Source organism: Prunus persica, chromosome G2 (assembly GCF_000346465.2).
Source record: "Prunus persica cultivar Lovell chromosome G2, Prunus_persica_NCBIv2, whole genome shotgun sequence".
Classification (NCBI taxonomy): Eukaryota; Viridiplantae; Streptophyta; class Magnoliopsida; order Rosales; family Rosaceae; genus Prunus; species Prunus persica.
In genome coordinates this window covers 30,303,751-30,317,975 of record NC_034010.1, presented here as the reverse complement: position 1 = coordinate 30,317,975, position 14,225 = coordinate 30,303,751, and the positions used below count along the sequence as shown (strand labels likewise).

General features: G+C 37.7%; 1 protein-coding gene across 2 annotated transcripts; it reads right to left on the bottom strand.

Moving 5' to 3' along the window:
- LOC18784707 lies at positions 8,404-13,630 on the bottom strand. 2 transcript variants are annotated; one of them, XM_020557671.1, is made up of 9 exons: positions 12,991-13,618; positions 11,739-12,262; positions 11,010-11,060; positions 10,800-10,907; positions 9,446-9,460; positions 9,191-9,286; positions 8,970-9,068; positions 8,823-8,882; positions 8,404-8,736 (listed from the first exon to the last, which is right to left on the bottom strand). In XM_020557671.1, the coding sequence occupies exons 1-9, from the start codon at positions 13,496-13,498 to the stop codon at positions 8,671-8,673; spliced, it is 1,527 nt and encodes a 508-aa protein (XP_020413260.1). In that variant the 5' UTR covers positions 13,499-13,618; the 3' UTR covers positions 8,404-8,670. The 2 variants fall into 2 exon arrangements, with proteins under 2 accessions (XP_020413260.1, XP_007219033.1); XM_007218971.2 differs by lacking the exon at positions 9,446-9,460 and having other exon boundaries at positions 12,991-13,630.

The window sequence follows — 14,225 nt, the reverse complement described above, 5'->3', positions numbered from 1 at the left end:
TTACCTTATCTTGCAATCAATATCACATTATTTTTGCATTTTTTCTCTTTTTATAACTCTCTGTTCATAAGAGATTTTATTTCTTTAGAATGAACATCTGAAGAATGAATCCATGAAGTAATCCTAACTATGAGGGTTATTTGTTTTGACAGAGGCAAAAGAGTTGTGATTTTTGCTCTTGCAGGATATAACTAGATCATCAAGCGCTACATTATATTTACTGGGCCAATATGAGCTTGAATGATACTTGAGAAAAGTTTCTCCCACCTAAGGATGTAAGCAATACTTGTGTTGTTTTATGCTTATATACTTATTTGATATTTTATCTTGAAAGGTAACCAAATGGGGAGATAAGTCCGTTCCAAAAGAATGGCTTGTATGTATCCATGAATTATTAACGCAAAATTTTACAGATTGCAAGTTGGATACATTGATAATACACTGCACAGATTAAAGTCCCATAAGAACAGAATATGGGTATAGCAGTGATCAATATGATGCACGTCTGTTGCGTAGCAAATAATATGGATTGAAGTCCCAAAAGGACAATCCTTTAACATGTCAATATTGATATTGTACACGCCTAATGCGTAGCAAATTATATGGGTTAAAGTCCCATAATATGGGTTAACGTCCCATAAATTAATTGACATGTATGTATTAATCTGTGGCATGCCTGCAGCATGACAGATATATGGGTTCTAAATGTTCCAACTCCCTAAATGGAGATTATCCACGCCCTAATGCAAAATAACGATCCATTGGAGGTTATAATCCACATTCTCACATAATAAAAGCCCCCTGAAGTGGCTTGGGTACCCAAAAGCAAAGAAATGCTTATAATTGATGCATGCGCATGCAAATGAGAATGATGGGATCATGAATTGATGAATGACAATTTTTTGTTTTGGAGTAGCTACTCAAATCATCAATGGGCTGTGTTAATTGGAACCACGTTCAATTATTAAATGTCGACAATATCATTGGCCAAAATGGAATGAGGTAATTCCATTATAGATGAGAATGAACGTGAAAGAACAAACCCACAGTACGAACCCCAAAATTTGTTAATACTGAAAGTTATACTTGGGTGTTCGGAATAAAAGGGAATATACCTACTTTGTATGACACAATGTTTTTGGCATAAACAAGGGATGTTGGGTTTTCTCCATATTTATAGATTCAATTGTGCCCATTTATTGCACATTTACGGAGACCAACATGTTATCTTTAAGGGTTATTAAATGCACAGAGCATATCACCTGAAGTGATTCCCTAAAGATGTATAAATAGCTGGGTTAAAGCTATATAATGTGTCATAAAATTTAATCCCTTTAAACAAAATCCTTGAAAGGATTGAAATTGCATGAAGCAAGTCCCTGAAGGACATGTGCCTGAAGCACAAAATCTGTACTCAATACTAATGTGCATAAATTGTCTCAGTGAGTACATGGATTATAATGTATTTGCAACACATTAAAGCTTCTGAAGAGTTCAAGAAATATTTGTCTCGACTTAAAGATTGAGCATTATGCCAACGAGATTCTTGCTTATACTAAGAAAGTATTGAAGTATTTTTATAAGGATTATCCGTTGGACACTTTAAGGATTTTCCGGAAGTATATTGGAGCGGACATCGTATTTTCCAGATAGAGCTCCACTCCATCACCATCATTTTGAGATGATGTGAGGCATATTTGATGCTATCTAAGCACAACACCATATACGGGAATATTTTTGAGTGAACCTATAAATAGCCCAAGTGTTATTAGATATGCGGACTCTGGAAATCTCTATGGTCGCTTACTGGAAAAAGCTAGTCATGAAGTTTTCAGGGGGGGATATTCATCAGGAGGAGCGTGGTATTATTAAAGACCTTCATACACTATTGACTCACAGAAGCAGTGTCAGCTATGATATTCAGACAAATGATCAACTGTATGGCTTAAAGATATTTTACCAAGCATCAAGGGGAGCGTGCTGTCAATAAAGACCTTTACACACTGTACTCTTTTTCCTTCGTCCAGGTTTTTATCCCACTGGATTTTTCCTGGCAAGGTTTTAACGAGGCAGTGTTGCACCCGTGTCAATCTACACAGAATTTTATGTTCCACATGGTTATGTACTCTTTTTCCCTTCGACCAGTTTTTTTGTCCCACTGGGTTTTTACTGGCAAGGTTTTTAACGAGACATATTCCATGCCATTTGTGGTCTCCAAGGGGGAGTGTTGTAAATAATTAGGTGTGGAGCCCAGATGTTGGAAAGGGGCCCACATGTTGGAAGGCTTTGCCTACTAATTGTTAGAAAGAAACACAGAAACATTGGAATGAAGAAAATCAGTTTCTCTACTTTCTCTATCTCAATTTCCTCTCCAATTTCTCCTTAGTTCACAACATTTTTATGTTTGTGTAAATTTTTGGAAGAAACTACTGTTATGTACGTTTTCTTCCTCAAAGATTTACTCAGAATTTCACGTTTGGTTATGGCTTAACTGCTACAGTGCCTTCTAGAATATTAGTCAATTCTCACTTTACCCTATCTAAGTTAAAGTGACTTACTTTGCCCCATTAATCAAGGTTTCGTGGGTCACTTAACCACTTTTCGTCAACGCCATTCCAAATTCCTTTAAAATAATGACGTGGCAGGGGTATGTTGGTCAATTCAACTGAGTTGGGATTTTTCCCACCAATCTAAGGTTGTGACTTGTGACATATACTTGTGGACCCCACCCCTAACATTTGATATAGCTAAAACGATCGAATTGCCTGCTTATGTAGATTTGTGGACCCCATCTCTAACAAAACAGCCATTATAATCTCTAAAAACTCAAAAATGGAAACAGAAAATCAGATTGGGAGGGAAAATTGAGATCTGGGGATTTTAGAGCTAGGGTTTGAGAATACGATCGAGAGAGGGAGAGCGTTGTATGGTTGGTTTCGAAAACTTGAAGGCAAGAAGAAGCGACGCGACTCGACGACGATGCCTTTTTGACGAGAAGCAGGAGCAGGGCAACCTGTGTACGGTAAGTGATTTTTTTGAAAAGGGACCTGTTTTCTGAAAAGGAATCTTGTCATTTGATGTGGAAAAGAATCTTGACCTTATAGTGATGCGCGCTGTGTACAAATTAATAGTCTTTAGGTCTTTTTGTGTTATGTGTTGTCAGTAGAGTAGGTTCTAATGCAATATACCTTTCTTGATGTGGTCCCATTTTTGTTTTCTTATAGTTGGCTTTGAATATGTTAATCGAATCATGTTGTTGTCTTGGTTTTAATAATTAGCTTAGAATACTATTTTGTTGTTCTTAAAGACAAACCTTTTTTGTTTGTGTGTAGAGGACAAAGAGTTGGTCACTTTTGAAGTGCATCATAGTGGTAGAATTGTGAAAAACAAACAGAATAAGTGGTGTTATACTAGTGAGTGTGTAGGATATTTGGATTGGTGTACTGTAGAGTATATAAATATGTTAGAGATGTGGGAGCAAGTGAAACTGCTTGGGCACATGGGGAAAGTATCACTTAAAGGAGTAGTAAATGATGAGATACTGGATATATACACAGATGGTGAGTTGTTAAGTTTGTGTGATAAGGTACCATTTTCTTATGAGAGAATGGTGCTAATTTATGTACAACACATTGAAGAGGAATGTGTTACAATGAATGAGGATTATGAAGAGATAGGTGTGGCTTTGAATGAGGATAGTGAAGATGAAGGTCTAGCATTGAATGAGGATAGTGAAGAGGAAGATGCGGCTTTGAATGAGGATATTGAGCCTATTACTGATGAAAATGAGGCTTTTACTGAAGGCAGTGGGCCTCTGAACAATGATAAAGAGGGCCGACCTTTTACTGAGGATTATGGGCCTGCTTGCAGAGTTGAAGACTGGGTTTCAAGTGATTATGATGGGCCCCTGAACAATGAGGGTAATAGAGCTGATATAGGTGAGACTGATGTGGAAAACAGGAATGAAGACAGTGAAGAAGAAGACAAGGAAGATGACCCTGATTTTGATGACAGTGCTTATGAGCAGAGTGAAAATGAATGTGAGTTGTTAAGAAAGAACGATAAAGCATTTGAAAATTATGTAGACCAACTTGAAGTAGTTTAAGACCCAAATGCCCCTGTAGATGAAGATGGGGAGTCAACTGATGTAGCTAAAAGTGATGTTGAGAGCTTGGATAATAGCTCATATGACGAGAATGATGGGAATCATAAGAAAAGGAAGAGGAAATTGCCTAAATTTCAAGAATTTAGGCCGGAAACAGACATGCGCAACCCTGTGTTTAAGCTAGGTTTAAGATTTGCAACCACTGACCTATTTAGGAAAGCAATTAGGAACTATTCAATTATCAACAGGAGGATGATTAAATTCAAATGCAATGATCGTGACGGGGTGAGGGCAGTGTGTGCAAGGAATTGCAACTGGGTTTGTTTTGCTTCAGCAGTGAATGGTAGTGAATAGGTTCAAGTGAAGAAGTTGGTTGACGTGCATGATTATGGGACAGTTGACCACAATTTTCATGCTAACTCAACATGGTTAGCTCAGAGATATGCTACTCAATTGTCTAGACTGCATAATGGGGATAGGAGAATTTTTAAGCAGCAGGTACAAGAAGATTTGTCTGTGATAGCTTCTAAATCTCAAATACATAGGGCAAGGCAAAAGGCAACATCCATAACTGAGGAGACTTATGAAAAATAATATGAGTTATTATGGGATTATGCTGCTGAACTCAGAATGACAAATGTGGGTAGCACAGTCATTATCAAATGTGAGTTGGAGGGTGAAAGGCCAAGGTTTCAGAGGATTTACATTTGCTTGGCTGCAATTAAACAAGGGTTTTTGCAGGGATGTAAGCCAGTGATAGAATTTGATGCTTGTCATATCAAAGGTCCTCACCTTGGACAATTGTTATATGTTGTTGGTGTGGATCCTAACACTGGCATGTATCCTATTGCGTATGCAGTGGCTGAGGTGGAGAATTATGAAACATGGTCACGGTTTTGTCAACTGTTGGCAGAGGACCTTGGAATCGAAAACAGCACATGATGTCTTTATCACAGACAAGCAAAAAGGCTTGATTGATGCAGTACATAATAATTTTCCAAACGCTGAGCACAGACACTGTCTCAAACACTTAGAAACAAATTTTTTGCTTGCTGGTCACAGAAGATTGGTGTTGAAATTGCAAAATGGAGAAAATCGCAACGAGAACAACCATCCCATGGTGGGATACTGAGATGAAAAATATGGGACAGTTGAGCCAAGCTGCATTTGATTGGGTGGCAGCCTTAGATCCATCACAATTGTATAGAGCTCACTTTAAAACTCATTCCAAGTGTGACATCCTTTTGAATAATATGTGTGAGGCTTTTAACAGTGCCCTTGTAGAATTCTGAGACAAACCCATTTTAACCATGCTAGAGAGGATTAGATATTGTATTATGTTGTTGATAGCAACCAGAAGAGCATCTTGTGAGAGATGGAAACATGACATTGGTCCAAGGATTTTTGACATTTTGGAGAAAACGAAGAAAGAATCAGCTTGGTGCATTCCAAAGCTTGCTGGGAGAGTTTATATGAGGTCAAAAACCATGATGGAAGTCAGGTTGTGGTTGATTTGGCAAGGCATAGTTGTTCATGTAGGAGATAGGATATCACTAGGATCCCATGCAAGCATGCTTGTGCTGTCATTGGGCAATTAAATAGGGATCATATTGCTCATGTTGATGCTTGTTACAAGAAGGAAGCCTTTATGAGAGCTTATAGTCCAATGGTTCACCCAATGACAAGTGAAGACTTATGGCCTACGTGTCATAGGCCTCCTTTGATGCCACCACTTTATCACAAACAACCTGGGAGACCAAGGAAGAAGAGGATGAGGTCAGCAGGTGAACAACCACGCAAATCTAATCCTACAGCCACCAAGTTGCAGAGGTATAACTTGGAAACCAAGTGTTCACTTTATAGACAATGAGGCCATAATAGGAGGAGCTGCCCTAAGGCAAAAGAAGGCACTAGCAGTCAAGTTTGTCTCTTCCCGAAGTTGATTTGGTAATGCATATTTGTTTTAGATCTTTATTATTTATTTATTTTCAAAAGATTCTTTTTTTATGTTAGGTCCCATGTAAACCAAAGGTGAAGAAAACAATTGACACGACATCAACCAAAAGGGTTACAAAACAATCAAGAGCCAAGCAACCTGTAAATGACTTTCCTTTCATACATATTTAGAGGAAGAGGTATGGGATGTAATTTATGTAAATTTCCTTGTGCTTCAATTTTTAGGTCAGAAGAATGTTAGAAACTGGCTAGTGTTCCCAAACTGCCCAATGTTCTGAAACTGCCCAATCTTCTCCAACTCCACATGGTTCTGAAAAAGCCCAAGCTTCTCAAACTGCCCCAGCATCTCAAACTGCCCAAGCTTCAGAAACTGCCAAAAAAAAAATGTTCAAGTCTCCTACAAAGAGGATTAAATTTCCCAAAAAGAAGAATGGTTCTCAAACTGTGCAAGGATCTCAATCTGTGCAAGGAACTGAATCTGTGCAAGCTTGTCCAAGTTCTCAAACTGGCCAATGTTATCAATCTGCCCAAACTTCTCAAACTGTGCATAGATCTCAACCTTGCCAGTGGTACAAACAAAAAGAGGTTCAAATCTCCTGCCTAGGGAAGAAATTTACCAATCGGAAAGATTTGTTGGATGGTTATCAGCCTTGGAGATTCTAATGATGTGCAAATGTTTAATGTTTTGTTCAATTTTCGTGGAAACCCAACCTCTGCTTTCTAAGGTTTCATCTTCTTCTATGGGAGGAGGAAGTCAATTTGGGGTTTTTTGGTTCGCCAGGCAACTCAGATATAACATCCCACATCGACCAACGGAGAGGGGGTGATGTGCCTTATATGTACATGCCCACCTTCATCTAGCACGAGGCCTTTTGGGAGCCCACTGGCTTCGGAGTCATGGGAACTCCAAAGTTAATCGAGTTGGGGCTAGAGCAATCTCATAATGGGTGACCCACTAGGACGTTGCTCGTGAGTTCCCAGAAACAAAAACGTAAGGGCAGAGAGGGGGCCCTAAAGCGAACAATATCCTGTTACGGCGGAGCCGATCTGGGATGTGACAATTTAGTATCATAGCCACTCTGCCGTGTGGTGCGAGTGTGCCGATGAGGACGAGGGGCTCCTAAGGGGGGGTGGATTATAACATCTCACATCGACCAACGGAGAGGGGGGATGTGCCTTATATGTACATGCCCGCCTCCATTTAGCACAAGGCTTTTTGGGAACTCACTGGCTTCGGAGTCATGAAAACTCCAAAGTTAATCAAGTTGGCGCTAGAGCAATCCCAGGATGGGTGACCCACTGGGAAGTTGCTCATGAATTCCCAGAAACAAAACCGTGAGGGCAGAGAGAGGGGCCCAAAGCGGACAATATCGTGCTACGACAAAGCCGATCCGGGATGTGACATCAAATCAATTCGATCGTTTTAGCTATATCAGTTGTTAGGGGTGAGGTCTACAAGTACACATCACAACCTCAGATTGGTAGGAAATATCCCAGCTCAATTGGATTGACCAATATACCCCTACCACGTCATCATTTTAATGAAACTTGAAATGATGTTGATGAAAAATGGTTAACTGACACACAAAACCTTGGTCTATGGGACAAAATAGGTCACTTTAACTTTGAGGGGATAAAGTGAGAATTGACCAATGTTCCAGAGGGCACTGTAGCAGTTAAGCCTTTGGTTATAAATAAATTTTGTAATGTGATGTAAGAGGACATAGTCAATTTGAGAGAGGAGAAAAGAGAATGACTCCATTCCATTCGATTAAATTGAATGGCTGCGATTTTTTTCAAACGCAAACAACTACACTATATCTAAAAGCAACGAAGCAAGGAAAGAAAGTGGATATTTATCGAGAAGCAAATATGGTAGCAATGCACTCTCTAAAAGGGGACGAGAAGTTTCATCCAATTGTAAATGGTTTAGTAAATTCCTGAGGGAGGTTGCTTTTAGAATACGTTGTGATTTGTATGAACATGAGATGCTTAATGGATCTACCTTGTAATTTACTTTTTCTATAAATAAAAACATGGAAAGAAAAAGAAAAAATAAAGCAGAATATTCCATTTTTCATGTATTAAAAATGTAATAAAAATGTGCGTAAGAAAATCAATTAAATATAAAACCTCACAGAAGTCGAAACACATGCATCTTTACCGAAACCGAAGGTCTTCCTCCTTTTTCTCTGTTTCTCATTTGACCTGAATTAAAAGAAACAAAGCAACTCTGGGGAGGGGGTAAGACAACAAAAACAAAAAAACCAAGTAACCTCTCAAAAAAATTGTTAAAAATAAAAAATAAAAAAAAATAAAAAAGTAGCAAGTGCTAGGCAGAATGAGGGGGAACAAATTGAATTACATATCTCTTGAATGAAAAATTATGGTAGAAAAGAATTGGTCCTTTACCCTGTGTTTTCAACTTAAGCAGCACTTGCTTTTCCTCCTCACAGCTCCCCTCCCAACCAGGGTAACCAAGTACAGAACTAACATATAAATAAATTTTCATTTTTATCAAATTATCTAATAAGTGAATACAAGCTTATTTCAGAACAACATAACAGGACTTAAAGAATTCTGCAAACAAGCAAGATTAAACACATCTATCACAGCAGGTACTTCTCAACAACAGTGCGGCCAAACTTCTCTTGAACATCCTTTGGAGTTTCAATCTGCAAAGTGCACAGATTGACAGTGAATATAAATTCAAAGTGAATGAATTTAAGAAAATCACATAACATTTGAAGGGGCTACTTACCGCATTAAGGGATTTGAAGAGAGCCTTAACTGTGTTATGAGGATTCCTTGAACCTACAACCTGACAAGAGTGTGGACGTTAGACCAACAAACCAAATTGCAGGAGCCACCCCTTGGTAAAAATGACTTCCTTTTGACAGTCAATTACCTTAGACTTGACATTTTTGAAACCAGCTAAGTTTAGAATGGTTTGGACAGTTCTTCCTGCTTTCATACCCGTCCTAGTGGATGCAGGCCAGAGATACACCTAATAAGAATTACAGGTTAAAGGTAGGCTCTATATCATGGAGGAAAAACAAGAAAAAGAGGAGAACAAAGAAAATACTAAACCAGAACAAAAAATCAATACAAGAAAGACGAGCCAATCACCTTTGTTTTTTTATAAGTTGTTTGTATTGCATGTGCAATTGTATGCTCCTCATGTCGTTCTACGTAGTGTAGATTCTGAAAGCATTTCTCATACGCCTGATCGTTGTAAAACCAACGTGTACATCACCAAAAGAAAAGAAACATGAATGTCAGGTAAATATTTCACAAATGACAGTTGCCAGTAAGTCTATGCGCAAAAGAGGAAACACTTAAAAACCCGTAATGTTTGCCATTTGAATAAGAGAATCTCTTTACATTGAGTTCAAAATCCTGACAAAAGCAAACGAGAGTGAAAACAGTCACGACAAGAACAACTGTTTTTAATTTCTATAAGTTGAAAAACTATGGTGGGCTTCCCATCTTTTAATATGCTGTTTGTATCACATGTACAATTGCATGCTCCTCATGTGGTCCTAGATAATAGAAAAACTGGTCATGCTCCCTGATTTGATTTATCTCCATGAACAACAAGTATTATTCATAGATAGCCATTTCCACAGGAGTTTTCTAATAATTGAGATGGAAAAAGGCGTTTTGCCCATAGATAACGGGGGTGCTAACCAAAAGAAGAATGACAGACAAATATGTTGCATGCATATACATGCAGGGTACAATGCAAGGACATGACATCTCTCTGGAAACTAAGATGCGCTCATTGTGCTCCAATGATCGGTACCATCCTCTTCTATTGAGTAGGGTTTAGGGTTCTTATTTATGTTAGGTTATGTTTTGTTTTCATATTAGCCTTTAAAATTTTGAAATACCACTCATCTCCCCTTCTTTTCCGAAAACAATTCCAACACTATTTAAAATCAACCAATACGTTTTTTTCCTAACAAATTTCTAAAAATAATCCTTCATATATCCATCCTGGATTCCTCACGTATCAATGTCATATGAAAAGTCAAACTAGATACACAATGAACTATCCACACGGCATTAGGCACATATTAGGGGTGTCGAATACTCCACCAAAAAAAAAAATTGGAGTATTCATGCTTCATTGGACCAGAAGGGTAACAATTGCCACGGCTAGTTAGGGTGATCTGCCCACATGTTGTTCTCCCCAAAAGAAAAGCATTTTTGTTATTTGAGTACCAACGCAGGTGAACCATTGATACGTAAAGTTGTAGGAATTTAACTTATCAAAGCCTATCTTGTAAAAAAAAATTATTATTATAAAATCAAAATCTCAGATTATACCAGGATATATCCGAATATCGACTACTGGAAACTTATCCAAATAGATCCAACCAAATTACTTGGTAGACTTTTTAAGGCTGAATACAAATATTACTAGAAGCAGACATTCAATTAAATTCTCATTTCCAATCCTATATGATTAATACCTACATAGAATGGGTATCACATACATGATATATTACAACACTGTATGTGATATGATCCAGTTTAAATCTAAAATAATCAGCTCTATTACTCTGACCACAATGGCTACCTCTAAAATATTAACACTTGAATAAAAAAATCAAACCAAACCACACAAAGACATGCAACCTGAATCATTACCAAATGAACAAATAAACAATATGAGGCTAAAACTGTGTAAACATATGGAATTATGTAAAATTCATAGCTCTCAATAAAATACCTTCTGAAGAGCAATAGGGACTGCTGGGCCTTTTGCTTTAGCATAACCAACAACACCATGATAGTTCCCACAAGCTAATATGGCACTGTACTTGACCACTTGCCCCCCCTGTAAGCCATAAATAGAAATGTGGAAACATCATTCTCTGTTACGAGAAATCAAAAGCAATGTATGTACTGCAAAAAAAAAAATGCAAGGTGGTGGGAATACCTTTGTAACTTTACAAGTTCGGTTCACATTGATTATTTTAACATCAAAGCCCTGCCAGCATGTAATGGATAGAATGGTCAAAAATATTGGAGTTTGCACGCAAAAAAAAAAATGTATACGAATGCAAGGGAAAACGCAATGGTGATCAAAACAATGTAAAACTCTTCGAAGAACAGACTTTAGTTAGAATGATTCGAAAACACTGAAAAAAAGTTGTGGAAACTCCACTCAAACTTCAAAGTATCACATGGCTAACCATATAAGAAACAATCAACATATAATCTTTCTTCTACAGGCATCATATGGATGATATTTGTACTCTCAAGTAATGAATCATTTACATACACCATTAAACCAAAACCACCAACAACAAAAAAAAAAAAGAGAGAGAGAGAGAGAGAGAGAGAGAGAGAGAGAGAGAGAGAGAGAGAGAGAGAAGAGAAGGTTATAACAAGAATAAAAACATTGGACAGAATCATTTACATACACCATTAAACCAAAACCACCAAAAAAAAACAAAAACAAAAAAACAAAGAGAGAGAGAGAGAGAGAGAAGAGAAGGTTATAACAAGAATAAAAACATTGGACAGAAAATTGAAAAGAAAATGCATCAAAATTAACCCACAACAATTTCGAAACTTCTGAATACTTACTACAATCAGTTTGTCAGTTGTCGCCTATGCTGAATTAAAATCAGTAAAAGGTCCACTTGATGATAAATGTACTTACTTTCCTGTAGAGGGGTCTTCTCTTCTTCTCTGTCACATCATTTCTTTCCTCTGCTAGATCTCTGATCTCTTCCTCTAGAACCTTACCCTTCTTCCCAAATGTATGATCTAACTCTGCTAGCTTCTCTTCAAGTTTCTTGTCAATCGCGTTAAGTTTCTCTAACAGTATGTCATCTTTCTCCTTCATGTCATTGAACTCTTCATCGTCATCATCATCAACTCCTTGTATAATTTGCTTTTCTTTTTCAAATCCAGCATGTTCCAAGAGATCAACTGAGGAATCCACTTGTTCATGCTGAATGACTCCATAATTGGCAGGATTGTTTGGATCAAAGGCTTCCTTCCACTGCACCAATCTCATAGCCCTGTTTAGTTTCTGCTGGAGAATGAATTTATCCTTGCCCTCAGCTACTTTGAGACGGTTAATCAACTCACCGATGACCCTATATTCAGGGCGAAGCCGGAAATGTTTTTGCTCGAACTTGTCAATTTTATTCATCCATTTAAAAGCATCATCAAGTGTTCCTGCCAGAAATTTCAATACAAGTAAACAAATGTCATAATGTACTACAGGAATACAAAATGTATTACACTGATTTACATAAGAATTCATCTCAGAGACAAAAAAGTAAAGTGCAAATCTGAAGAGTATTACATAAGATGACCCTGAATCCCCTATCTAGTTGTGAAGAAACAAAGCATGGGAAATCATTTAGAAATCATGAAAGTCCATATTTTGAAAAGTTTTTTTTTTTCACATTTCCGAGCAACTGTGAGGAGCACTATGAAGTGTGCACATTGAACTTCTGACATAAAAATTTAATAGGAATACCAATCAAACTGAACAGTGCACGGATGCTTTCTGTCTTGTTGCTGATAAAATGCTCTTCAAAAGAACTGAAATAAATCGATCATGAGTGTTCATAACTTTGATTTAATTTTGCAACAGAAATAAATTCATGTCCATTATAGCATTTGAAATACTTACCTGGAGTGTAATGGGTCTCATTGAAACCAAAAAAGTATTACTATATATTGTCATGTATGTATATATTAAAACAAACAAGAAATAAAACAAAGCATCATGTTTTACTCGGAATCTAAAAACAGTAATTAAAAAAATTTGCATTCTCATATTTTTCACCCACAATTGTGAGCCATCCAATCAAGCAATGTCAATAATAATAATAAATAAAAATAAGCCACCTAGTCAAAGAAACAAGCAAAAAAAAAAAAAAAAGAGTACTGAATACCAGCCTCGGTGAAGTTCTTGAGCAACTCCTCGTGGCGCGTAAACTTCTTCTGAAACTCATCAAACCTCTTCTTGACGGCATCGGGCGTGAACCTTTCGTCGTCTTCGTCGCTATCAGAATCAGTAGGCTCCTCATACAAGTTCAAGTCCCCAGTATCCCCCTTGAGCTTCTCCTTATCGAGCTTCTCAATCAATGGTATAACACCCAAGTAGTCCTCCTCATCTTCTTGATCAATGTCTTTGGTGTCCAGACCAGCCCTTTTCCGCTGCTCTCTTTCTCTCTGCTTTTCTCTCTCTACCTCGGCAAGAAGGTCTTGGGCCGCTCTGGATGATACTGTGGAATAATGGGTCTTCCCAGAAAACGAAAACGAGGGCTTGGGCGCATGAGAGGTGGGAAAGTGTGGGGAAGTGGAGATTTTCCCGGAGAAGGGGAGTGGGGCTTTGGTTGGATTTTTAATGGCTTGATTGAGGATGAGACGCGACCACGAGAATGCTTGTGATTTGTTCATTGCTTGTTCATCTGAAATTCCTTTCAATAATGAGGAAGCGAAATGAAAAAACAACTCTTTCAATAATGTTGGAAACCCATATAGTGAGAAAATGAGGGAAAATCTTCGACAGTGACAACCCAGGCTAGGGTTTAGGGGTTATTTCATTTCCATTCCCTTCTTTAATTGGTACAAGGGCTTGTGTCATTTTCATTAGCCGTCCAGAAGCCCAACAAATAATGGGCCACAACGGGCGGCCCATCTAGTATCAATCTCTGTCTGTTCAGGCCGCATTATAGTTTAGTTTTTTTTTTTTTTTTTTAAAAAAAAAATTTACACAAGCAATAGTCTAAACTAAAAGATGAGAGGGTTTCTTACACATAATACCAAGATGTCATAGAGAATTCAAACCTTAGACCACTGTTCTGCAAGTCAAAACTATTTTTCATTAAACTAGACCTCGTTGACTATAGTTTTCAGTCAATCAAGGATTAAACTTTTAAAAAAAGCCAACTGTACTTGTCTTTAAATTATTTATTGTAGTATCCCTGAAACTATTACCTCCGAAAGTCAAAGTGGTATACATTACCCCCTTGACAAGGTTTGTTCTTCCAATTTGCCACATGTCCTCATCTCCAGTCATAACTTTGTTAATTTTGATGAGTGGCAGGGTTACTAAGGCAATTTCGTACATGTGATGTGGCTATTACCCACCTCCAGCATGGACTAAAAAAATTAGTAAAAAATA

Excerpts from the sequence above, each read along its gene's own strand:
- LOC18784707 (XM_020557671.1), bottom strand. The coding sequence starts at position 13,498 with ATGAACAAATCACAAGCATTCTCGTGGTCGCGTCTCATCCTCAATCAA. Across the intron at positions 10,908-11,009 it reads GAACTTGTAAAGTTACAAAG|GGGGGGCAAGTGGTCAAGTA; the intron begins GTATTCCCACCA and ends TATGGCTTACAG. Across the intron at positions 9,069-9,190 it reads CAACTTATAAAAAAACAAAG|GTGTATCTCTGGCCTGCATC; the intron begins GTGATTGGCTCG and ends AATTCTTATTAG.